The following is a 26,964-nucleotide window of genomic DNA, read 5'->3' on the forward strand; positions in this document are numbered from 1 at the left end:
GATGAGGGAACTGAGGCACAGAGAAGTTAAGTGACTTGCCCAAGGTCATAGAGCAGACAAGTGGCGGAGCCGGGATTAGAACCCACGTCCTCTGACTCGGAAGCCCGTGCTCTTGCCACAGGGCCAAGCTGCTTAGGGGGCTTCACTCTCAGCATCATTCAGGCAGCTTTCAAAAACCACTCTCTTCATTTAAAGAAAAAAAAAAGCCAGAATGAGAGATTGCATTTTTATTAGGTTGTAATTTTAACAGAGAGCTGAAACTTAAATAGAAAGCTGAAAACAAAGCAATTTTTCCGAAGAGAAAATGGGGAAGGTAATCTACTTACCATCTACTTACAGTTCTAAATCAATAATATTAATAATAATGATAATAATAATAATACTTTGCATTCAGAGAGCCTTTCCTCCTTAAAGCATGAGTTGAATAAAGCACAGGTTTGGTTCAGTCGGAAGCTTCGGCAATCTTATCTGTCACTTGGGGTGACAGTGTTTTCTTCTTTAAAAGGCAAAGTTTCCAAATCAGCTGAAAAACAATACCACCCCGTCATGACCATTATCGACAATAAACTGAAAGTAACTAATTGGGGTGCCACGGTTAAATCACTCACACTGTCTTCAGTTTATCAGACTAGCATTTGCAATTGTTTGGTCTGAATATTGTTCAATATCTAGTTGTGCAAATTTTCTCAAAGTGACTCTAAAACATACATTCTTATTCTGGGCGTACAACCAGATGACTTCACTTTAGAAAGAGAAAGAGGCTGAATTTCTTCAGTGAGAAATTCCCTCTAGTGCAGGGGTGGCTAAGCCTGATGAACCGAAGAACTGCAAACCAAAAACATAATATGGTTGACAGCTGAAGATCAAAACTCTTTCCTTCACCCAGAACAGTGAGTTGGTGGTCCCAGGGAGGGTGGGCGGAGGCAGGGAGGGTAGAGGAGGGTGGCAAGGAGCAGGCGGTCCCGAGGAAGGATTGGCCCAAGCCTTCTTTTTCTCCTGAAGCAGATTATGTGAGGCATTTGATTAAAAACCAAAAATCATCAAGATGCCAAGGACTCCAGTGAAGGCAGTAAAGGCGGGAGTCAGGGGGCCAGCTCCGATCCTGTCCTGCTGTGTAACCTTGGGCAAGTCACCTAACCTCTTTCTCTGCCTTGGTTTGGGCTTGACTGTAAAATGAGTTGAATAATATTTGCTCCCCACTAAGATTCAAGGACGCTGGGAGGACAAAATGAAGTGACTGCTAAGAAAACACTTTGGGAAATGAGTGCTCTGTGAATCGAGGTGCTGTATTATGATCCTTATTTTGGGTATGGGTTATTTGAAGACCCCCTACGGCCCGGCACCTGTTATTTCCATAGCAAGAGAACACAATTTTTCTTGATGCTCAGAGCATCCTACCGTTTAAAGAAAATACCTGCTTCCTTCGACATCCAGAAGACAGTGATAGGACACAATGTCCTTCTCCAGCTGGATTTTGCTGGACAACAGATTCTCCCGGTCCCTCTGTTGTTGCTCTATCTCCACTCGAATCTCCCCCAGCTCGGTTTCTAGCTTGGTGATTACGGAGCCCAGGTTCTGCAGCTCGATGTCATGCCAGTGCTTAGCATCATACAGGGAGTTCTCTAGGCCTCTCTTCTGCAAGAAGGGTGAATTTCAAAACAAAAGGAGGTTGGTATCCAGGAGGAGACAGAGATGCTACCCAGTCCTAATAGGTTCTGGCATGGCTTTCAGCTTCATTTGGTGCAAGGATGATTATTTGTGGCATTTCTAGCATAACCACTATCTGCACGTGCATGCACAAACACAGGCAGACACACACATACACACATTGAAATTAATTACAGACCAGATATACTCTCTATTGCAACTCTATGGGGAATTCTGGAATGGAGAATGACTGATTTGAGCTTGTTCAAATTAGCCCTTGTGTAGAGCACTGCAGAATGTTTGTGTGTATGTTTCTATGACTAATGTCGATAACTATCCTGTTGGCTTTGTTCAAAGACAGAACAATTTCAAGGGTTTTCCAGTTCAGAGCTTAGGGAGTTAAATCTCCAAATTAACTCGGGGGGTTCTGAAGTCTGTTGTTTGTGCTCTCTCTATCTGCCCCTCTCTCTCCGTCTCTCTTCCATTCTTTTGCCCGAGAGTTTAGGAACCTTTTTGCCCACCAATGTTGCACTGTTTTTATGAGGGCAAATAAAAGTCCATTTAATGGGGCTACATATTAAATAGCAACCTCACAGCAACTCTAAAAGGGCAGCATTCAGGGGAGGTAGCCGTGTTATCTCAACTGCATTTTTGCCAACTTCACCTGATTACTAGACCACATTGACTCAGGCCCCGGGTAAATGTTTGGGTACAAATTTTGACATTCAGGATGGGAATCTGGGTATGCTACTGAGGAGACATGAAATTACACATGGTTGCTAAAATCTAGCCAATGCAATTGCAATTGGTCTGTCTGAAATTGAGGAGTTTATTGTCTACTCTCCCTGGGTTGCTTTTTGCTTTTTAGGAAGTATTTTAGCTGATGGGGGGTAAGAAGGTTGGACTGGGAGGAAAGAACAGCATGGCATAGTGGATAGAGCACAAGCCTGGAAGTCAAAAGGTCATGGGTTCTAATCCCAGCCCCACCATTCATCTGCTGCCTGGTGTTGGGCAAGTCACTTCACTTTTCTGGGCCTCAGTTACCCTACTTGTAAAATGGGGATTGAGATCGTGAGTCCCACAGGGGCCAGGAACTGTGTCATCTCAATTTGCTTGTATCCAACCCAGCACTTAGTATAGTGCCTTGCACACAGTAAGCACTGAAAAATACAATTATTTTTATTATTATTATTATTATCTTGGAGAAACATGCTTATAAGTGTCCCTTCTGCAGAGCGAATTCACAGGCTTCACAGAAAGATGATCCCCTTCCCTTCCTCACTAAGGAATGGTCCTTGAGATCAGTCCTTGGATCCAATCAACCAGCTCAGGGGTGACATCCCATTTTAATCAACCCGATTTGGGGGGGTGATATCCCATTTGCCAAGCAACAATCACATCACAGTTTAGGAAAAAACTCATCCGGCTAGGAGAAGCATTTTGGGAAGGAAATACTATTCATAGATGTCTCAGATGACAGATTCCTATTTTCCCCATTTTAGAAACCTGTTAGCCTTTCAAAGGTATGGCAATGAATTATAGGACTCTATCATATCCTTTATTTACTCCCCACTACCCCATCACCTCTCCTTCCACATGGCCTGCCCTCCTCAAATCCAACAGACAACCACTCTCCCCTTTTGAAGCCTTATTGAAGGCACATCTCCTCCAAGAGGCCTTCCCAGAATAAGCCCCACTTTGCCTCATCTCCCATTCTTCTGCATTGCCCTGACTTGTTCCCTTTGCTCTTCCCCATTCCCAGTCTCACAGCACTTATGTACATATCTGCAATTTTATTTATTTGTATTGATGTCTGTCTCCCTGCCTCTAGACTGTAAGCTCGCTGTGGGCAGGGAATGTCACTGTTCGGTTTGCATTGTACTTTCCCAAGCACTTAGCACACAGTAAGTAGTCAATAAATCCGACCAAATGAATGAATGAATGAATGAAAGCCAGACAATTAACCAATCAATCAGTCACCAGTCGGAGAGGAATTGATCCCCTTTGGTCAGGAAAGAATTGGTTGCTTGTGCCACACTCCCATACTTTGTCTTGTTTTCCCAGTGCTTTATTGGGACTGGGAGAGGGTCGAGGTGCTAGAATCTGGCAAACCAGCTGCTCTCCTATTGTGGCTTGATCCTGCTCCCAACCATCTCCAGCACCCACAGCTCAGGGACTCTGAGGTTCCTGGCTCACTCCAAGCCTGGGCATCCCCACACCCAGGCAGGGAGGGACTCCGGGGTTTTCCAAGGCAGCCCCATCCACCCTCTGCGTTCTCAGATTTTCTTGGTATTGGGTAGAAGGCCATCAGACTGTAAGCTCCTTGTGGGCAGGGACCTCTCACTCCTTTTCGTTGAACTTTCCCAAGCAATTCATACAGTACTTTGCCTCCGGCGGGCACTAAAGTACCACTATTCCTCCTTCTCCTCCTCCTGTTTCTCCTTCCACATGGCTTGCTCTCTCTCCACCCCATTTTCTCTTGCCCAAAAGTTTATATACATCTAGTTTTCCCTTCTAGACTGTAAGCTCCCTCTAGACTGGAGACTTTTAGTAGTCAGGGAACGTGTCTACCAACTCTGTTATCATGTACTCTCCTAAGCGCTGAGTACAGTGCTCTGCACACAGAAAATGCTCATAGTTATGGTTGATTGATACCTTTTCACCTATAAATATTTCAATGTTTCTAAAAGAGCAGATGATTTTTCCATCTTGTGAAAAAATTCAAGGAGATTCCTTCTAGAACCTGTCATTATCCCTGTCCAACAGAAGATTCTAGTGGCCCATGGCTCCCACCTCTGACTTTCAGCTGCCCATTTCTGACAGGGGGAAATTTAGTTTGTAAAGTGCAGAGGGGAGAACTAAGAACATCAAGGGAAAACATGGTAAGGGGGGAGTATATAAACAACAAAATTACTTGAGAAGATACTCCAGAGTTTTGTGTGATGATATTCAAATCTCAATAGTGACCTGTGGTCCCTCCCAATTATTTCATTCACCTGGAGAAGGCCCTCAGGGAAATCCTCATGAAAGCTCCTGGCTTCTTCAGTGGGGGCCCGTTGCCACTGGCCCCCCCAACCTCCCTTCAGTTACACTCATTCTGTTGATGTTATTGATTCAGGGGTGTCCGCCAGATAGAGCGACAGCCTGGGTGGTCAAGGACTCCAGACGCTCCTTTGAACATAGGAAGAACCTTTGCCCTGAATCTATCTCCCTCAGCATTCCGCTCAGACCACAGCCCTTAGGGAATCTGATCTGTCCCCTCTACTGCTCTCCAGGGCTTCCAAGAGCTCTAAAAAGAGGGAATGAAACTAGGACTATGAAATAGTTATGATTCCCATTATATTTCCATAAACTGCAGTCTATTCCTGGACCATTACTACGCTCCTGAATGGCATCATTTCTTGATTTTTGTCATCTTTGTTCTTTCCCGCCACTCATGATCCAATGCTCTGCAGAAGTGTGTCACAGAGGATAAGGGGAGGGAACTCACAGAGTTAGAGAACAGCGAAGGGACTTAGCTACACTAGCTTGGGTGGTCAGCTGGATTACCCACAATTACTCTTCAACCACTTTAAATTGCCTCGGATTGTTACCGCGGCTCCCTTCGGCTACTGCCTCTCTGGAAGAAAAGGATCTCCCAAATGTCTGTTGTCTGGGCTTTCTGTTTTTTGTTCCGTTTTTACCTGAGGAGGCCAAAGTGCTGGGGCTTCTGGAAGACGTAGCCTCCTGTGGGGCCGGAGTGGCCTGGGGCAGACAAATGCTCTTGCATTTGTGGTGGGGTTGGTACAGGGTGGCACTTTGAGGGAGCTGTGGTATAGAGGAGCAGCCGCAGTTGATGTGACGGAGCTCAGAGCTGGCCAGGAGCAGTGGACGAAACAGTTTAGGGCAAATGGAAACGAGCTGGTGTTGAGCTGGCAGCTGGAGAAACTCAAGAGTTTCTAAGTGCCTGGGACAACTAAGGGAAGAATGGGGAGGACAGTGGCTGCTCTTCTCTTCTGTGGACAAGAGGGTCACAGTCCACCGAAGATTCACTTAATGCAGGCTGTCCCCATGCCCTGAGACCGGGGTCCCTTGAAAACTACATTTCCTAACAGCGCAAGTCCCCAGAAGGCAAGAGAAAACAGGCTTGAGAATCGCTCATTATCAGGTTGGAGAACTCACCAATGTTCTCAAAGATTCGGTCTCAGCTTGAAGACTTTGAATTTTGCAGGTGGTGTCACGGAACTCAGCTCTGAGGGAATCCACCAGCTCCTCTTCTTTGGATCGCACCGCTTGGGCCGCTTCTGTCTGGTGCTGAAAGATAAGTTGGTTAGAGTTTCTGCACAGTTTAATTAAGAGACGTTACCCTCTTCACTCCCAATCTTCTTTTTTCGACCGTACGTAGGTGCATGGGGAACAAATAGTATAAGATGTGATCTCTGCACTTGAGGGGCTACAATCTAAAGGGGAAGACAAGTAAACCTAATTTGGTGAGTATACAATTGTTCAAGGAATAGAAGAACATAATAGAAAGAATAAACTCAAGTGAATAAAGAAATCATGTGGCTGATGGGATGGCGAGACTGGAGTGGCGGGGGATTAATCAGGAAAGGCCTCAAGAAGGAAGTGAGGGATTGGGGGAGGGATGTGGTGGGACGGGGCAGAGGGTTGAGGACTTTCCAGCCAAGGGGGTAGGGGTGAGCAATGAATGGGTCAGGGGAAGACAAATCGAGAGCGAAAGATGGTTAGAAGACGTGTGCCGGAGAAGCAAAGCACACAAACTGGGGAGTGGTGGAAGAAAGGACCGGAGAGGTAAAAAGGAGAAAGTGGATATCCTGGAAACAAGGGAAGGACAAGATGACGAAGTCCAATCTAATGGTGGTACAGAATATTGACAATTCTCTTTTTCCTCTAGAGCCTTGGCCTGGATTGGGATGACATGGAGTAAGAGAGTAGGAATGTTCCTGATAGCAACTGAGTAAGGCTCCCATTTTTACGAGTAACGGGGCCTGGGGTTTGTGCTTTTCCTTTCCCCTAGACAAGAACTCTGCTCCCCAAATGGACAGGCCTGCTGGAAGAGAACATGTTTCTCCCAAACACAGCCACCAGATTGTAAACGCCTCCAGGCAGAGAGCAAATCTTTCCCTCTGCTGCACTTTCCCCAGCCTATAGCCCAGTGCTCTGCACCCAGCGGGCACTCAGTAAAATGCAGTTGGTGATGTTCCTGAGGACTGAAATGAACCAAGGTGCCAGCAACTGGAGGCCAATGGTCTGGAGCCTCCTGATGCCACGAGATATAATCATTGATTTCCCCATTTCCCATGGGTGTTATGAACTACTGAAAGCCAGGGCTGTAAGTCGCTTTACAAAGACAAAGGGGCACAGAGAGGATGGGAATAACTTTCTGCAAGAACCTCACCCCATTCTAGGTTCCCTGGCTGCCTCCCACCAGCTTCTGTTTATGTTTGTTTGTTAAGAGGATGGATGGCCTCCAAAATTTTCCGGTTACATGACGCCTCCCCAACAGGCGCCCCACAGAAAAGAGCCTTGGGTTGAATTCTGGGAGGGGTTTATGTGGTAGCCAAGTGAGTAGTCTGTGGACAAGTTCATTTCCTCCTTAAATTTTAGCAAAAATGGCTTCGCTGTTGCAATTAATCCACCCTGGGTCAAAGCCCCATAGTTAAGTGGCACGCCTTTGCCGAATAAGTCCGATTTTCACCACCCTCACACTTTGCCAATGAAAACATAGGAGAGTGAATATCTTTGTGGACTGGTCTCTCCCCAGGATCTGAACAAATAGCCCTGTGGATGGCAATGGGCCTGGGGGGTCTGGAGACTGATTGCTCCCCTAGGCCCTGAACAGGCTTGTTTTATTCTAAAATACGACCCGGCTGAGGGCCTTGCTTTGGCACTTTTCACTCAGATTGTCCCGCTGGGGCCCTTTTCTACCTGTGATACAACTCTGCCTGTCCCTTGGGAATCATCCAACACAGATCCGATCACTGATCCTCACGTTCGGTGCTCTGTATGCAGCTTTGAGGATCCACAGATGGAGAAGAAAGTCCTACTTTCCTCTTAACGGTAGAAGAAAAACAGGAGGAGACGGGCTGGAGGAAGCAGGATGAGCTAATCAATCGATCATCTTTATGAAGAGCCTACTGGACGCAGAGCACTTGCTAAGCTCGGGTGAGGGTAAACCAGAAGCAAAACATGCATCCCACTGCCCGCCAGGAGTTTTACAATCTAACTAGAGGCATCCGGGACCCTAAAATTTGGATGGGGCTCACTTCCCCAAGATAGCAACAGTCATTAAAGATCTAAATGACACTACAACTCAATCTCACCATTACCACAGAGTCAAGACCTAGAAGGAAGCGAGGCAGTGCCCCTGAGAGTTCACTCATTCATTCCACCGCATTTATCGAGTGCTTACTGAGTTCAAAGCACTGTACTAAGCGCTTGGGAGAACACAATGACAAACACACAGATTCCCTGCCTACAGTGAGCTTACAGCCTAAAGGGGGAGACAGACATTAATATAAATAAAAAAATTACAGATATGTACGTAAGCGCTCCCCTCTCAGGATGGCATCTAGAGAGTTTCCAGTACTCTACCGGTTTCGGCTACAGGAGGGAGTCAAGCAGAAGCCGACCCATTCCGTTTCTAGCTCGGGCAGTGGCTAGCGAATGGAAGACCATCTGCTGCAAGTCAAAACTCACCTTTGCTGGGCAGCAGAGGCATGAAGAGTTGAGTGCGGAAGATGGCAATGGTAAACCACTTCCATATTTTTACCAAGAAAACCCTAAGGATCCACTACTGGAACGACTGCAGATGGAGGTGGGGCGTGCTGGGAGAGATGTGTCCACGGAGTCGCTATAGTCAGAAATGACTCAACAGCATAAGACGAGACAAGACATCAGTGCTGTGGGGCCGGAAGGCTGTAAACAGCTTCACCGCTCTCCTTTCTATTAACTTTTCATCAGGCTTTCAGGAGAACGTGTGTCTATGCTGCTGAAAGGAGGTTGCCGCTAAAAACGTCTGGGTTTCTTTTAACCGAGAGGGGGGAATGAGGTGGGTAGGCGCGGCTACGAAGGGAAGGTATCTGACGGAGGCAGGCAAGGCTAAGACACATTTTCCAGGCATTTCCTTGAGCCCGAAGTGCTTCTGAACCTAAACCCAAAGGTGCTCTAATACCTGAAGATTTGCTTCCTCGGGGTGGAGCTCAATGAGCCTGGCATGGTTGCAAGAATGGTCTCAATCACTTACCTTGGCATGGAGCAAGGCCCTGGCCTCTTCCCTTTCCTTCTCTATGTCCTTCTCCCAGTGGACTCGGATGGCCTCCAGGATGTCAACCAGGCCGGTCCCAATGGGAGCACCCGCTTCCTCCAGCTCAGACCCGGCGAGCTGTTTGTAAAGCACCTTCACTTCCTGGAGGCAGAAGACACCGAAAGAGTCTCGAAGGTGTTCTCACACAGCACTTTCTTCAAATTGGGACCCTGCTGCCCCAGGACTCCACCGGCACGGTTCTCCCGTCTTCGCTCTCCACGCCCATCCCCATTTTCTCTGCTCCTCTCCTCCCTAACCCACCAGAAATCGGAGGCAACACATTTTACAGTGAAAGCCTGAGGCATGGGCTAAAGGATGACGGGAGATTTAGTCGCTGATTTTCCCTCTGCTCCCTCTCTGCCCCACCTTCACCTCCCCTCAGCTAAGCCCCCTTTTCCCCCACCTTCCCTCTGCTCCTCCCCCCTCCCTTCCCCTCCCCTCAGCACTGTGCTCGTCTGCTCATTTGTATATATTTATATTACCCTATTTATTTTGTTAATGAGATGCACATCCCCTTGATTCTATTTATTGCTACTGTTTTTGTCGGTCTCCCCCGATTAGACTGTAAGCCCATCATTGGGCAGGGAGTGTCTCTATCTGTTGCCGAATTGTAAATTCCAAGCGCTTAGTACAGTGCTCTGCACATAGTAAGCGCTCAATAAATACTACTGAATGAATGAATGAATGAATTAATTAATTAATTAATTAATTAGGTACAAGGTTAACCTACCATCCAGGCTGAAACTAAAAACAAATTTCTAACTGGAACACCCGTGTCGTCAAAAACATTAGGCCGGACACTCGGCGTTATGTGGCAATGTCATTGTCTGGGCCAGAGGAGGGGCTCTCCTGCACCCCTCAGACTGTGTCTCCCCCGTTTAGACTGTAAGCCCACCAATGGGCAGGGACTGTCTCTATCTGTTGCTGATTTGTACATTCCAAGCGCTTAGTACAGTGCTCTGCACATAGTAAGCGCTCAATAAATACTATTGAATGAATGAATGAACCCCTCCCCAGCCTCTACCTGTCAAACAGGGGCAGACCCCCACCAAAAGGGGCCATTAGCCTTTTCTCTTTGCCGCTGCCCTGGGAGAAGTTCTCCCCACAGCAGGGTGGAAAGGAAGGCCCGTGGTTTGGGTTCCTCAAGGGTGTAGGGCTGGAATGGCCCTTTCCTGTCTGACACAAGGACCCCCTCCTCATGGCTGCCTCCAGCCTTGAGCACCCCATTGGTGATGTTGGCGGTAGGAGGGAGTGAGGCAAAAGGCCTCCATCACCTCTTTTGCCTCGGAACCCAGGCTCATGACTGGGGGATGGGGGTGGGGATGTGGTGGGCGGCTGAGGAGCCGTACCAGCAGGACCAGACTGGTCTGGGAGGTGTGGTTCTGTAATCATAACATTAATAGCAATAATAATAATGATCGTACTTGTTAAGCACTTAGTAGGTTCGAAGCAGTATTCTAAGTGCTGGGGTAAATACAAGTCAATCAGGTTGGACACAGTCCCTGTCTCACCCGGGGCAAATACTCTTAATCCCCTTTTTACAGATGAGGTAACTGAGGCCCAGAGAAGTTAAGTGACTTGCCCAAGGTCACACAGCAGAAACGTGGTGGAGTCGGGATTAGAACCCAGATCCTTCTGACTCCCAGGCCGATGCTGTATCTCTAAGCCAAGATGCTTCTCATGATTTCTAATGACTTCCTTCCCACCACCTCCCCTTCCCCCGCAATATAGCTCCCGGTGGGCTTCAAGGGGGGATCTGAACCCAGTCAATTGCCGACCCCTCCTCCCCGGCCCTGCTTGGTGCTCGGCAAGACGATGCTACGGGGAGGCGGGAGGGGGGCAGACAGAGAAGCAGGTACAGGGTCCACCTCTGCTTTCAGTGACCAAGAGACGGCAGGGGCCGGGACGAGGGACTGGGATGCGGGCTCTGTGGCCCGGACTTCCCGCTGTTCGAAAGGGTCGCCGCCACCCCAAAAAGTCACTATTGCCATCCCTTGCTTGGCGGAACAATTTTCAAGCCAAATAGAGAAGCAGCTTGGCCTGGTGGGAGTGTAGGCGTCGGAAGGACCTGGGTTCTAATCCTGGCTCTGCCATTTGTCTCCTGTGTGGCATTGGGCGAGTCACTTAATTTCTTTGGGCCACATCTGTAAAATGGGGATTAAGACTGTGAGCTCCACGTGGGGCATGGATTGTGTCCAACCTGAGAAGCAGCATGGCTTAGCAGAAGGAGCCCAGGCTTGGGAGTCAGAGGTCGTGGGTTCTAATCCCGGCTCCGCCACTTGTCCGCTGTGTGACCTTGGGCATATCACTTAACTTCTCTGTGCCTCAGTTACCTCATCTGTAAAAATGGGGATTAAAAAAAAATGTAAGCCCCACCTGGGACAATCTGATTACCCTGTATCTACCCCAGCCCTTAGAACAGTGCTCTGCACATAGTAAGGGCTTAACAAATACCATAATTATTACGATTAGACTGTAAGCCCGTCATTGGGCAGGGACTGTCTCTATCTGTTGCCTATTTGTACAGTCCAAGCGCTTAGTACAGTGCTCTGCACATAGTAAGCGCTCAATAAATACTATTGAATGAATGAATGAATGGTCAGTGCCTGGTACATAGTAAGTGCTTAACAAATAACATTAAAAAAAAATAGACAGGACACAGTCTCCATCCCCACTGGGACTCAGTCTAAGAGGGAGGAGGCCAGGTGTTTTATCTCCATTATACAGATGAGGCACAAAGCGATTTAAGGGACTTAGTGAGGGTCACACGGCAAGTAAACGGATAGAGCCAAACCTGGACCCCAGAACTCAGTTCAATGCTCCATCCACTAGGTCAGACTACCTCCTAATGATCTCAGTGGATTTCCCACGCATTATGTACCCAACGCACTTCCCCGAGAACCAGTCCACACATTCGCAGGCACGTGCTCCCATCCATGCTATTCCTCCAGTTAGACAGATGTTGCCACTTTACCCCATCTCACACAGCAGTTCGTTACTGGCAGGACACTGCCCTCTGCCTTGACCTACCTCTTCATGGTTCCTTGACAAAAAAGCCAGTTCTTCTTTCATGCTTTCTATCTGACTCTCCAGATCCGTTTTAGTCAAATTAGCATCATCAATCACTTTATACAGGGAGTTAATTTCATCTTCTGCTGCCTTTCGGAATGGCTGCTCATTTTCATATCTGCAGAGAAAGGAACTTAATAAGCACAGCTGGGTAGCCAAAAAAAAATCGGATTATAAATGATTCCATCATGCTAATTACATGACAGTTACACAAGTGCCCAAAGAATCCTCTCACCCGAACAGTTTTCTAGGACACTGTAGGATCAGTTATTGCTGTCATCACCCTTTGATTTATTAAAATGTAAGTTATGACAGCGAAGCTCCAATTACCTGGCCGAGAAGGATAACTCCCTCCCTGACTGAGGGGTTGTGAAGAACTTCTTTGGAGTTCTGTGCAAGTTTGTAAGCCGGGGGTGGGGAAGGAGAACTCCTGCTACTCCTGCATTCTCCTTATCACTGCTTTGGGACATTCCCAGATGCCTGCCCTCTCCCTCACCTTCCCTTTCTCTTATACCATCACACTCTCTGTCCAGGGGGACAGACTCAGGATCCTGGGGATCTGCTGGGGCTTCGCCTATGAGCTACCCAGTATGTCCTTCACTCTGTTTCTCCAATCTGTGCAAAGGGGATAATGGTTGACCTGACAGTCCACTTCTAAGGGACTTCAACTCTTTTCAAAAGCTTGGTCTGAGGACCCAAATAGCAAATCGTCCCCTCTTTTTAGGGTGAAGGGACAAGAACAGGAAGCGATCTCTTGCAATCCTTTCTGGCTCTAGGATACTATGATACCCAACTTTTTCCCTTTGTATTGATCCACATGGGCCCAGATTGGGAAACTCCCCCTTGAACCTAGAAGTCCTGCTCCTTCCCTCTCTCCCCTCCTACTTCTTGGGGTTTGCACGCCCATTAGAAAAACTATTTAGAAAAATAGTGACCTTGGTCCTTCTGTAACCCCTTTCTCCTGAATAATCCAAATATTTGGTAAACGTTAACACACCTAGCTTTCCCACCGTTTGTTGGGCAGGTACTATTATCCAATCATTTTTCAGTTAGCAAAACCAAGTCACAAATTTCCCCAAAGTCAGAGGAGAGAGATGAAATACATATCTGTGGGGTGGGAGGTGGGAGAAGGGCTACCGGAAGAGATCTACCTCTCTTTGAAGTCTTCAGCGCAGGCTTGAATATTCTCAGTCTGCAGCATGAGCCGGGCGTTTTCCAAGACAGCTTCACCCACCTAGGACAGCCACACAGAATGGAAGAGGGGTGAATCCGATGTGAGACCGCAGTTCTGGTGCGCCCCGTTCACGTCACTGAGGAAAACCATCCGAACAGTGTGTCTCGGGGTGTTGTGCATGTGAAGAGCAGAAGGTTAAATGGCCAAAGAAAAGCTGCAGACACACTTCAGCCAGAGTGAATAGCAGGTGGTGTAAGGAGTCCCTCAAAATATTTGGAATAGATTCCTGAAAAAGTTGTTCAGAAAGCATAGGTAGGGCTTCCTGGGGCAGAAGTGGAAAGAGAAAGTAACGACAAGGTCACTTCACCTGAAAACAGATGGGCAAGGAAGGGAAAACTGAGTGACATTGGTCCCAACTCAGAGGAGGCGTTGGCAGAGATCAGTCAGTGGGCTTCGTGCCTCATTCTTTGTGCCCAAGAGGTGTGTGGGGCAGACTTCCCAGTGAAGAGCCCCGGGGGGCCGAGGCTAGAGGATCTGGGAGGGAAATGGGTCGGGAAGATTGGTTCAAGACCATCTGGACCCCAGTTTCCCAACAAGGAATTTATCACTCTTACTCCTCAGAGGAAACACGTGGCATATTTTTTGTAAGGATGGTGTTATTACGAAATTCCTATGTGCCTAGCACTGTACTAAGCATGGGGAAAACTCAACCAGCCTTACATTCGCTTGCTCCTCAGGGCCCGTAATGCCTCTGAGGGATGAGCTCTTGCATTCCCCAGATGGTGAAGGGGAGGCACTAGAATGACAGGACCATATCAAAAATAGACCAGATGGTCTATTGTGGAATGACTTAGGTGTAGCCTGGCCTGGAGACAGGGGGATGGACCAGATAGCTTTCCATTGTCCTTACAGGCCTTAATATCCCCCCAGAATGGCCCAACAAATTTAACTTCTGGTTCCTTTCTCTATGAACCAGAACAACTCTGTTGTCTAAGAGTTACAGAGCTCCCTGGTTCAGACTCATTCAGATCAAAGATGACACTAGGTCGAGGAGGGCTTTTCCTGGGATAATTTCGATTGTGAGTCCAAGGTGCTGGGACCGTGAAAATCTACGCTTTTGAGAACAGAGTCACTGTTTGAGGGTCAGTGGCGCTGGGGGCTTTCTTGGTTGAGATGTGAGGTGTACAAGTGGGGATTCAGTCGAGCTCTCAGCAGAAGCTAATTATCGGCCACAGCTTGCCAAAGCACAGCTTGTTGGCATGTCCCTCGCATCCTCTCATAAAACAGTCCGTTTAAAATACATAAACCACAAACACATCCACCACATTCAGCCTTTAAATCCCTTCATTATCCTCCTTGTCCTGGGCCCGGGTTCTTTCCATTCAGGATGAAACACAGGCTCCAATTTATCTGGGGAGGAAGGCAGGAGAGCCCTCAGACAACCCAGCTGCGTGAATAGGGGAGTCGCCTTTGAGGGAGGTTTATTGAGTCTGGACACCAGGAGGTCAGTCACCTTAGGGTGAGGCTAGCAGCACGTGGGGGAGTAAACTCCAAGATCCTGGGGGCGGTGGCTGACACAATGGACTTAGGTTAAGAGAGCAGTCTGAGGGACCCTGGGAAAGGGATTGGGATGGAAAATGGATGCTGTGGTAGGGATCTTGACACCAGTTTTGACAAGTAAGTGAATCGAGACCCAGGGTGCAGGGCCCTTCTGAAAGAGGGTTTTCTCTCTGCATTGGGTGAAAGTTGTCATGACCCAGGTGGCTCAGGAAGCTTAATCGGATACAGCACCAGAACTAAGGCAATCCCGGTCGACATGCGGAGCTGAGAGGGCATGGGAAGTGGGTAGGTGATGTTTCTGGGTCGTGAGTTCAAAGTGGTGGTGTGGACATCAACCCACTTGTCAGTGTGCAAAAACAGCCGCCACCCCCAATTTGGGGGCTCCCCACATCCACGGGTCCTTGTGGCTGCCCAGTCAGTCTTTACCCGATCTGGAATGGATCAAGAGCATATTTTCCTCCACCAGGAACATTCTGTGAACAAGGGGAGGGACCCGGTTTGCTGGCTGGGTTGGGGAAAGTAACTATATAATTGGTTTCCATTCAGCTTTTCTAAGAGATAGCTGAAGTGAGGGGGTGGTGATAGGGATGGGAGAGTAGAGGATGAGGTCAGTGGGGCAGAGCCATGATGGATCTAGGATTAGAAAAAATGCCATCTTCAAAGCCGAAGTGACAGATAATTGCATTTGGAGTGGTGAAGAAGGGCATCTTCCCCACTAGTCCATAAGCTCGTTATGGGCAGAGATCGCGCCTGCTAATTCTGTTGTATCATATTCTCCCAAGTGCTCAGTACAGTGCTCTGCACATAGCAAGCCCTCAATAAATACCTTTGATTAGTGCCATCGGCAGAGTTTGGAGGATATTCTTTGTTCACTGGATGGCCTTACGGTTGACTTTCTCTCCTCGGATTGATGGGAGGGAGTCAGAAATAATACCGCCTGCTGAAATGCACACTCTCTTTCTGACCCTCTTATCAGGGCAGACATGCTTCAAACACTGACCTGGTTTCTTTTGTCTGGATTTGTCTGATAATATAATACTAATTGTGTTTTTTTAACAACTGCTTACTACGTGCCAAGCCCTGTACTAAATTCTGGGACAGATATGAGATAATAATAATAATAATGTTGGTATTTGTTGAGCACTTACTATGTGCAGAGCACTGTTCTAAGCGCTGGGTAATCACGTTTCCCACTAGGGGCTCACAGTCAATCCCCATTTTACAGATGAGGTAACTAAGGCACAGAGAAGTTAAGTGACTTGCCCACAGTCACACAGCTACTAAGTGGCTGAGCCGGGATTCGAACCCATGACCTCTGACTCCCAAGCCCGGGCTCTTTCCTTTGAGCCACGCTGCTTCTCTAGGCTCATCAGGTCCTATACGGTATTCAAACTTTAAGTAAGAGAAGCAGTGTGCCTAATGGAAACAACATAGGCCTGGGAGAAAGAGGACCTGGGTTCTACTCCTAGTTCCACCACTTGTGTACTGTGTGACCTTGGGTAACATAATTTCTCCATGCCTCAATTTCCTCATCTGTAAAACAGGGATCAAGACTGGGAGCCTTATGAGGACTAACACAGGGACTGTGTTCAACCTGATTATCTGGTATCTATTCCAGATCTTAGTACAGTGCTTGGCACAAAGTAAGCCCTTAATAAATACCACAAAAAAGGAGATTTCTCTGGAGAAGCAGTTGAATGGCTCTACCCACGGTCTCTTTTGAACCCACTAGTCTTCTCGTCCTCACAGTCCTTGCTCCCTTCCATCGCCCTTCCCAGACTTTTCCTCCAGGACCCCCAATAAGAACATTGATCAAATTTGGTCCCCATGGCTTTCCTAGCCTTGACATCGAAGTGAATGAGTGCTAAGGAACAGAGTTTTCCAAGTGCCTCTTTTGACTTCCTTAAAGCACTGATAAGACGATTGGTCCCAGAGACCAACGGGGCCCTGAAGAATCAAGCAGGTTTCCAAAAATAAAAACCAATATTTGTTGCGATATTTGCTGGCTCCTGAGTCCTCTAGCTTCCCTTTCTCCCAAACCCTTTAGCTAAATTAATAATTGGAGGCATTCATTCATATGATTGACAAAGCCCCATAATCATTTCTTAGCAGCTGTTATAGACATTTACTTTGCTAATATTTAGTGAGACGCATGAGCTATCGTGACTATATCCTCCCTTGAATGCATTCTCTCCTACATCCCTCTTCTCCCTCTCTCTGGGAACCTGTGGCTCTGTGATAGACTAGAATGAGTGAAGTAAGACTTCCACCTAGTGGCTTTATTTGTTGCTCTTTCCTGCCAAGCTGGCTGATGAGAGAAACCAGAATGATCCAAGCACAGACCTTGGCCCGCTCGTCCTCTAATCACCCCTACGGCATCGTGGGTGAAAACGAATAAGGCAGAGAGACGTGACCTGACCTTAATCCTGTTATGATTTAAAGCATCAGGGCTCACATCCGAACAAGTCACATCTTTTCACAGAGACTTTTGGAAGGTAATTATTTTGGCTCAGTGATACTGCTTCTGTAGCCAAAGAAATCACCAGCTTCAGAAGAGCGAGTGCCTGGTGTACAGCAAGCTGAGATTCACTTGGACGCTTCTGTTTTCAAAATTCAGAGTCAGGTAAATGGTCAAAGAGGAGAACCTCTGAATGGTAGCCATAAAGGGCACGTAAGGAGAGAGAGGAAGACAGAGAGAGGGAGACAGAGAGTGCCAGTGAGCGAGAGAAAGAGAGAGAAAAAACAGCTGCTTTCATGCCAATTAGCTGTAAGCTCCTTTGGGCAGAGAACATGTCTACCAAATCTGGCTCCACAATCCTTGTTCCCTTCCATCATCTTTCCCAGACTTTTTCTCCAGGACCCCCAATAGGAACATTAATCCTCAGGATCTATGATGGAAAAGTCTCCTAAGAAAGAGGTCACACCTCACCTCAAAGTTCTTCTGAAAAAGGGATTTTCAATCTCTTTAAATTGTCTAGTTTTCAATATAATAATAATAATGGTATTTGTTAAGCGCTTTCTATGTGCCAACCACTGTTCTAAGTGCTGGAGTAGATGCAAGGTAATCAGGTTGTCCCACGAGGGGCTCACAGTCTTAATCCTCATTTTACAGATGAGGGAACTGAGGCACAGAGAAGTTAAGTGACTTGCCCAAAGTCACACAGCTCATAAGTGGTGGAGCCGGGATTAGAACCCACAACCTCTTACTCCCAAGCCCGAGCTCTTTCCACTAAGCCACGCTGCTTCTCTAAGCCACATTGGGTTTGGGACTGTCACTTTTTAGATGATGATGGTGGAAATTTCCCTTCTGGCCTAACTCTCCCCACTGGTTCTCAATAAATCAATCAGCCACTCAATCAATCAGTGGTATTTGTTGAGCACTTACTGTGTGCAGAGCTCAAGGCAGAGTGAGATTGGATTATCTGTCCCATTAGTTATTATCACCCAGGTTACAATACCAGCCAACAAATACTATATAATCCATTTGTAGAATAAATGTTCAGCATTACTTTATCACACAAAGGCCACTTTGCCTAATATTTGAACTGATCAAGAGCTCTCTTCTCACCTAAAAGTGAGCCGTGTGGCAAATGACTTGCTCTTGAATTTCCTTGTGCAAATTGAGGGACAATATGTTAAATGGCCTCTCCTTGACTTGGGGAGGCACAGAGTATCATGATCCCAGTTCTTGGCTTTGGAGGCAGCAGAAACGGCCAATCAGTGGGGGAAGATAAAATCCGAGGTAACTATTCCTCGTTCTGAAGGGGCTCTGAAAACATTTAAATGTACACTTGAGCCCCTTCAATCCCCTCTGGCTGTGGGCTGAAGGGACACAGACCCGAGGGGGATGCATGATATTTTGGACAAAATAATTAAAAACACAAAATGGAACAAAAAGAAATGGGCTTCCAGGCTAAAAATGTATGCTAAGTTTCATTCTCGGTGAAATTTTTTAGGGTTGATTGATAATCCCCTGGAAATTAGGAGTTGTCATGGCAATTCTTACAGGAGCCAAACGACCGCAGAGTGGGGTGAACCACACCACTCCTCTCTCAAGAACCCTGCCGTCTCCTCAAATGAGGGGACGATTATAATGATCTGGGTCCTCTTGACACAATTAGAATTTTGCAGCTGGAGGGTGATGGGAAGCAGAGCAGTTCGTGTCGAAGGCAGAAGGTGGTGTCACCTAATCAGGAGTGGCATGGGAGAGGCAGGGAGACCGGGGAGTCGTGCCACCTTGCCTCTGCTCAGCTCAGCCTTCTGCCTGGAGCTGTGGCTCCCATGGTGTCTGATCTCCAGGAAGGGGCCAAGGAGTTGTCGGGGTCCCACTGGGAAAGAGCGGCAGGGGCATCAGTGTAGGGGGTGGAGATAATTTAAGAGCAGGACTGCAGCTCTTCAAATTTTCCCTCCGTCTCTGTCTGACCAAGGGTCTGCCCACGGCGCAGCCCGGATTGTGCCGGGGAGGGAGCCTGGAGTCTGGGAGATGGAAGGGTGGCACCTCTGCTCCTTAAATAATAACAATAATAATAATAATAATGTTTGTATTTGTTACGTGCTTACTATGTGCCGAGCACTGTTCTAAGCGCTGGGGTAGATACAAGATAATGAGGTTGTCCCATGTGAGGCTCACAGTCTTAATCCCCATTTTACAAATGAGGTAACTGAGGCACCGAGAAGTGAAGTGACTTGCCCAAAGTCATACAGCTGACAGGTGGGGGAGTTGGGATTACAACCCATGACCTCTGACTCGCTCTTTCGACTGAGCCACGCTGCCCCTTTCCCCAAGATGGACAGGGCCCCACCCTCCCCTAGGCCCTTCCTGCGTGCTTGCCGGCAACCGCTCGGCCAGCTCAGCGTAACACCGTGAATGGAGCTTTCGGTGATCTGAACGGGCCTTGCTCTCCATTAGTTTGGTTAATGGGTTTTGCTCGGGTCCAGGTGTGGCCATCCACGGTGACCAAGTATAAAAGTCACCCGCAGCGTCTTCGTTAGCGTCTGTCACCGAGGCCAAGGTCTCTGAAGGCTATGCTAGGCAAACCCTCTTCCCAAAGGCACAGTTTTCAAATGGAGGGCTCACCCCCTCTGCCCACCATGCCACCTGAGAGGTGTGCTTCAGACCTTGCGACATCAAAGGGAACCAAGTCGAAGAACCCGATGGGGATCTTACCCTGCAGCCTGTGGGATGATAAAGCAGCTATCCTGGGAGGTGCTAGGAGGCAGAGAGAGAGAGGGAGAAAAAAAAGAACTCCAGCCCCCAGGACTGCCTGCCCAGCACATTTTCGGAGCATTAAATCCACTTAAAAATAACCCTCACAAAAGCAGTCTCATTCTCCTGCAGCCCAGCTATTAAACTCTCAAGTTCCAATGCTGAGATGCTTGATGAGTTGGATACAGTCCCAGCCACATGCATCCTTGTTAAAGCAGTCTAGTCTTCCCTGCTACAGCAGGGCTAGGCCAGTCAATCACATTTTGACAGTTCCTTGAAAAAGGAGTGGAGAGAGAGAGAAGGACAAAGGAAAGAAAAGGCATTTAAGAGTGTAAATTCCTCAAAGATAGCAACTTGGTTGTTGTCTGTTCCGCTCCTTTATAGAGAGCTTAAAGCAGGAAATCATCCAGTGACGGGGATGGTCAGGGTTTTTCCTTTGATTTCCCCTCTATTAAAGTGAAAGTCATTTTTGAAGACAGTTTAGCCGTTCTGATGCTCAACAACAGAGCGGGTTGAAACTGCAGCCTCTTCTGTCTGCGCGTGTGTGCGCTCTTGGCCTCCCCTCCCTCTGTGACTGAGAGAACTGCCTTCCGTCCCCACCACCCAGCACCCCTGCTCCCAGTTTGCTCTGCAGACCAGCCGCTCTGCCTCCCCAGGAACTCCTCTCTCCCCCACCTCCACCATGGCACCCTCGAGGAGACCCCCATCCCGCCCAGTTTTCCACCACCCCAGGAGGGAAAGAGAACAGCACCTGCAGTATGAGGTCTCATAAAATCTCGGAGAGGCTGGCGGTTGCAATAGCTGTGGGTACGCTGCGGATTATGAATCACAAGGTGTCTGAAATTCTGCTTTTCTAGACATAGCTCCCTACTGATTCTTCTTTTTATTTGTTGTCTTATGTATCTGTCCTGATCTTTTTTGCTGTTTCAGTGCTTTATTGTCTCATCGTCCCCAGTTGCCTGCCCTTAGTACATTCATAGATCGTGAGCCCCATGAAGGACAGTATCCATGTCTGATTTCCATCTCTGTACTCTTTCCTGGCACTTAGTATCACATACTGTACAAATAAATGTGCTTAATGAATATTATCACTATTACTACTAAATCGAGGGTCCAAAAAACAGGCAATTGGTCCAAGGCAATGATTTGGTCAGGAAGTAGAGGCCACAAGATAATACTGAGTAGAACTAGAAAGGACTCCCTGGTCAAAGTGGATGACTACACCAGCTGGGGAAAAAAAATGGTATTTGTTAAGCGCTTCCTACGTGGTAGGCACTATACTAAGCACTGGGGTGGATTAAAGAGAATCGGGTTGGATACAGTCCCTGTCCTATGTGGGACTCATAATCTCAATCCCCATTTTAAAGATAAGGTTACTGAGACACAGAGAAGTAAAGTATCTTGCCCAAGGTCACACAGCAAACAGGTGGTGGAGCTGGGATTAGAACCCATGACCTTCTGACTCCCAGGCCTGTGCTCTATAATAACTAATAATTATGGTATTTGTTAAGCGCTTACTTTGTGCCAAACACTGTCCTAAGCGCTGGGGAAGATGCAAGGTAATCAGGCTGTCCCACATGGGGCTCACAGTCTTAATCCCCATTTTATAGATGAAGGAACTGAGGTACAGAGAATTTCAGTGACTTGCCCAGAGTCACACAGCTCACGATCCCACGATCTCTGACTCCCAAACCTGTGCTCTTTCCACTAAGTCATGTTACTTCTCTATGCTTATCCATTTTGCCAAGCTGACTGGAGAAGAGTTCCAGTCTCCGCACTGGAGCTGCAAGGGACATCATCATGAAGGCAGAAGGCAGATGAGGAATCCTGCACAGTTCTTAGCTACAACTAGGGGCTGGAGAGTTCAACATGGAAGAACAAAGCAATGGCCAAGAGGTGGTAAATGAAGTGAGTTGAGAATCAGGAAATCTGGATCTTAGGTCCTTGACCTACTGGGTGAGGGACTAAAGTCCTTTGTGCCTCAGCTTTCCCAACCATAAAACGGGGCTAATAACCTCTGCTGGGAGGGGTGGGGGCAGAGGACTCACAGCCCTGGAATGATCCAAAGGCATTCAATCAAGGGGAGAAGCAAAGGGCCCGGATAATCGACATAAAGGAAGGATAACCAGCCCAAAATAACAGACAGTTGGTTCTGTAGCTTTCTCAGGGAAGTTGAGAGTTATAATTAATAGTGGACTTTAAACTCCTCAGGGGAAAGGCTCTGGGTCCCTCATATATCGTGCTCACCCATGCTGCAGGGCCCCCGGGATCACAGGGGGGTGCTCTCTCAATCAATCAATGGCATTTACTGAGCATTTACTAATTGAAGAGCACTGTACTAAGCACTTGGGAGCATACCGTACAACAGAAGTAGCAGACAGGTTCCAGGACCATCACGCTCAAGACTGGTCCTCCAGGTAACTTGTCTTCCAGCAAAGCCCTGATCCCTCTGAGTCCAGGCAAACTAACTCAGCTTTGGTGGGGGGGGCAGATATTTTTCTCCCCATTTTATAGCTGGAGAAACTGAGGTCTGAAAATGGTGACAAGTCAGCTGGGAAGAGCTCTCTCTCTCTCTTACACCTCCCCCCATGCTGCAAATAGTTTTGCTTTGGTTTCTCCTTTAGAAAAAAAATGGCTTTAGTTGTTCTCAATAGCAAGTTGATGTAACAAAGTTTTCCACTTCTGGTCACGCTACATGATAAGGGTTGAAACAATACCTTACTTCTGCTGAATAATGCATTGCTGACCGTAAACTAACATTACCTCTTTTTGCTTCTAGAAAGATGAACCCTTACGCAGCCTTTCCTCAGTTAATCACTCTGGACCAGCTCGCATTTTCCTGAAGTAAGTCCTCTTCTTTGGTGAATCAGCACAGACCTTTGCAAGGGACTATCGGGGCCTTTTTATTAATGCTTTTGCTTGATTCAGACATTCCTTCATTAAGTCCAAACAATTTTGTCTTTTCTAGCTCAGTTTTGAAAAAAAAAATCCTTGATTTTTCTTGTAAACATCGATAGACTCCCATCTTGAGCTTTCCCTTTCCTTAGCATGTCATCTTCCCAGCCACCACTCTTCTGCAACTCCTTTGCTCCGTCTGGGAAGCTGCATGGTGACGTAGTGGAAAGAGCATGGGCCTGGGAGTCAGAGGATGTGGGTTCTAATCCTGGCTCCATTTGTAATACTATGTGACCTTGGGCAAGTCACTTAACTTCTCTGTGCTTCAGTTACCTCATCTACAATCTCAGAGCAGCAGGTGAAGGATTCCCTTAAAAACCTCTTCAGGAGAGAGGGGTGCTCCGAGACAGATGCTATTCAACTGAAAACTGAAAAACAGCTCCCAAATCCTTAAAATCAGGCAAATGGGTACCGTTTACCAATCTGTAGGTGAAAATGAATCTTCCAGAAAAGTGACAGTTTTTTCCTTGGGCTTTTCTGGTAATGTATTTTGAGATTTTTTTTTTCTCCCTCTGCTTTTCCTACAGGCACAGTTGTCATTTGATTTGTGCTTCATTCACAGCTTCAGCAATTCATTTTGGGAAATACTTCTCTGCCCCTCCCACTCCCTGCCTCCATCCACTTTTCTAACACAGTTTTCTCCAGTGCTGACAGTTTGCAGTCTCACTGGGCGGGCTGCTTCTGGGAGATCACAACCAGAGAGGCTGTTTCTTTCTGTTGCATTTAAAAAAGATCCAGATGCTCTCGCGTGCAGTATTTAGGCCACTCAAGTTATGAAAAAAAGCATCTCTTCTTGACATTTCGAGTCCAAGCACTGCCTTCCCCTTTCCCTCGACTCTAATCCAGAGGGAACTTTTTCAGGAACAGAGAAAGTATAAGCAAAGGAAACGGAAGCTCTCCTTCCTTTAGCCTCTCTAACCCAGAGCCCGATTCCTAGGCTGGTCCTTAAACTCACAACGTCCTTCCTGAGGGCTTGCTAAATTCAGAACCGCCACCTTCAGAACCCAGGGGACCAGATGATGATGCTCAAGGGAGGGCCAGGATGGAGGGCCCAGCGGAAGATAGAACAAAGTAAGGCTTGCAATTCAGAGCACTGAAATGCCTTCCGGGAAACGATATGATTGAATAAAACCTGTCTTGACTGGAGCACGGGAAAATCGAATATTCTGGGTTCTGAGCTAGGCTAGTTGAGCGGGATGAGGGCTTAGTTGGGAAGAGGTTGAAAGCCGACTGAGAGCCCTTGAAATTTTCATCCTTCAGTGCAAGAATGGCAGCTTCAGCACTGGAAGGTTGATATTTGTCAAATACTTGGCCAGGTGTACTTTTATCAATGACGAAGCAGAGAGAGAGATTACGGATCCTAAGTGCCCTTCCTAAGGTCACCCTCTAGTTGGGATCTTCCTAAAGTCACCCTCTAGTCATGACTGCATGTCACTACAAAGCTGTTTAGGGTGAGCCACAGAATGTTACATACTTTCATGTCAGAATAGGTAAATCTCCTTATTCCAACAAAAGAATGACTCCTATCATGACCGGGGCAGTTGTCTCTAGAGAAAATTGTACTCTACTAAGGGTGGAGACCTTGTTATATTTAAACTCTTCCTCATCCACTGTAAGATTTTTTTTTCCTGCGGGGGAGGCCACTTATTTACAAGCCTAAACCAGAAGATAAAACTGAAATAAGCCGGCAGTGGTTTTTTTTCCCCACTGGGATTATCAGTCTAGACGGCTATCATCCTATTATCGGCCTGGAGAGTCAGAAAAGGAAAATTTTGCAGGAGACATCGCTGGATATCTGCAGTGTCTGTGAGATGTATCCTGACAATGAAGGACCATGGGGAAATAATGTGGAAGAGGGACAAGAAACACAGAGCAAAATGAGAAACCACAGTCAAAACTTGCTTTGGAGCATGAATCCCCAGGCCCAGGGCTGAGCCAAACAGAAAGCCTCTAACCTCTCCTTGGGAGGCTAAATTACCTGCACTGGCAATAAGAACCACATTCCACCTGCCTTTTAGAGAGGCTCCTGGAGCAGAAGCAAGAGTTTGTAGACACTGGAGAAGCTGGTAATGTGATTTAGGGACATTCTTAGTTAAGGGGAAGGATTGGGAGAGCAAAGGGCACTTCTCTCCTGTAAACAGATCAAAGGCAGCGTTAGACTCATTATTTTATGAACCATGGCAAGTCATGAGAAGCGGCTCAGCCCAGTGGATAGAGCATAGGCTTGGGAGCTAGAAGGACTTGGGTTCTAATCCCGGCTCTACTACTGGGAGGCTAATGTGCAACGCTTGCCCTGTGGACATGGTGAAATCAGTTCAGGCCCTTTCTTCCACCATGCCAACATGGTAAGGAAAACAAAACATGAAGCAACAGCAACAGGTGGGCAGATAGGACCACAGATACCCGCTGCTTTCCTGTTCTTTTCGGCTCTCCCTCTCCACATGGCCCTCAACCCCTATGCATCTATGCGATGGACACGGGTCCCTGTGGCAGGCTGGGAGACTTGGCTTCCCGGCCCTGCAACTGGTCCACCCCCTTCTCTCCAGCCAGCCGGGATGGACCAGCTGGGCCCTGTGCGGTGCCGGGTGCTCACCTGATGGTAGATGTTCTCCCAGGTGTCCCTCAGAGCCCCCCAGTTGCCGACAGTGGAAGCCTTCTTCTCCAGGTGGCCCCTGAGGTGCTCCTCGAGCTCCCTGTTGACCTGCTCCAAGGCCCGGACCTTCTCTATATACTCTAGCATGCAGCCGTTCAAGGCCTCAAACGAGGGGCCTCGGCTCTTCTCCAAGCCCGGGGTTAGGGGCGTGGCGGCCGGAGACCAACTCCGCAGGCCCTGCAGGAACACACTGCTGATACCCAGGGCCCGGCGGGACACCCGGGTGCCCAGGCGGCTCAACCCTCCGGCGGGTGCCGTGCCCACATAAACGCCCGGGGCCCTCGGCAGGCCACCGCCTCCCCCAGCCCCCACGCTAATCCGGCGGCTCGCGGCCCCGGGAGTCTCCAGGGTGGAGGAGGAGCAGGAGGCCTGGGAGCCCAGGAACGAAGAGCGACGTCGCGGAAAAGGCATATTGGGACCGGAGCCGGCTGCAGGCCGCCGATCACTTCCTGCACATCACCCCTTGGGCCTGGATCCGCTTGGTCTGGGAGGGGTCCCCAGAGATGAGCAGGGTTTTTGTTTGTGGTTTGTTTTGTTTCTGGGTTTCGTTTGTTCATTTCCCTAACCCTTCCCTGCTCCCCCTCCCGCTTGGGGGACCGGTCAGGAGCACCTCTGTCACGAGTCCTTCTGGACGGTTAGCGTTGGGCGGCAGTCCGCCCGGTCACGGGATGCCCAGCCCCATTGTCCAGGGCTTTCTGGGAGCTTCCATCATTCACAGGAGCTGAAAGGAGAAAAATCTCACTGTCCTGCTGATGACCAGATAATGGGGCCTTGCTGAGGTGAACGGTCAGGCTGTTTCTCTGCAGAGTCAGGAGTTCAGCAGTGATGGACTTTTCCAGATGGCCGGTCAAGCACACATACCCATATGGGGGTGTGGGCAGGCTAGGTGACTATGTTCGAGTATTTATATATGTTTGATTGTAAGCATGTGTGCATGTTTGTACCCAGAAATGTGTGAGAGTAAAGATATGTGCTTGTGTGTGTAGATGCATTCACAGGGTAATAGCTACAGACTACTAGAAAAGTAAAATTAATTAGAATTTCACCCAACTCAGAAACACACCTCTTTTCTCCTCCTCTTCTCTCATGCCAAGAACAATTCTAAGATCCCACCTCATTCCTACCAAGCCAGACTTGCTTAGGGGATAACTTTCAGCAGAGTGGTGAGGGGAACCAGTTTCCCAAATTGTCCAGTGGGGGCTGGCCTGGGTTATACCCCTGCCCTTAGAAGCTTCTGAAAGTCAAAGACCGATCCGAATGATTTTGTGAGGGAGGAATGAGCCTGAAGAGAGAAGGGGCATGCATCCTGGCCAACAGCAACAGCACTAGTAAGAACAACGGAGACAAAGTAGCTTTTTCATTTCAGACTTTTGGAAATGACACAAATTCTCAAT

At 47.9% G+C, this 26,964-nt stretch overlaps 1 protein-coding gene across 1 annotated transcript; it reads right to left on the reverse strand.

Annotated features, from left to right (window-relative positions):
* Nucleotides 1-229: 229 nt before the first annotated feature.
* Nucleotides 230-26,114, reverse strand: BFSP2 (beaded filament structural protein 2). Its single transcript, XM_029071110.2, has 7 exons — nucleotides 25,511-26,114; nucleotides 13,174-13,256; nucleotides 11,984-12,140; nucleotides 8,894-9,055; nucleotides 5,809-5,940; nucleotides 1,415-1,635; nucleotides 230-523 (listed from the first exon to the last, which is right to left on the reverse strand). Exons 1-7 carry the CDS (start codon nucleotides 25,979-25,981, stop codon nucleotides 520-522), a joined length of 1,230 nt encoding a protein of 409 aa, XP_028926943.1. The 5' UTR covers nucleotides 25,982-26,114; the 3' UTR covers nucleotides 230-519.
* Nucleotides 26,115-26,964: the final 850 nt, after the last annotated feature.

The sequence above is a fragment of the Ornithorhynchus anatinus genome, chromosome 8 (assembly GCF_004115215.2).
Source record: "Ornithorhynchus anatinus isolate Pmale09 chromosome 8, mOrnAna1.pri.v4, whole genome shotgun sequence".
Taxonomy (NCBI): Eukaryota; Metazoa; Chordata; class Mammalia; order Monotremata; family Ornithorhynchidae; genus Ornithorhynchus; species Ornithorhynchus anatinus.

Excerpts from the sequence above, each read along its gene's own strand:
- BFSP2 (XM_029071110.2), bottom strand. The coding sequence starts at position 25,981 with ATGCCTTTTCCGCGACGTCGCTCTTCGTTCCTGGGCTCCCAGGCCTCC. Across the intron at positions 9,056-11,983 it reads TGTCAAGGAACCATGAAGAG|GAAGTGAAGGTGCTTTACAA; the intron begins GTAGGTCAAGGC and ends TTCTGCCTCCAG. Across the intron at positions 5,941-8,893 it reads GGGCCTTGCTCCATGCCAAG|CACCAGACAGAAGCGGCCCA; the intron begins GTAAGTGATTGA and ends CTTATCTTTCAG.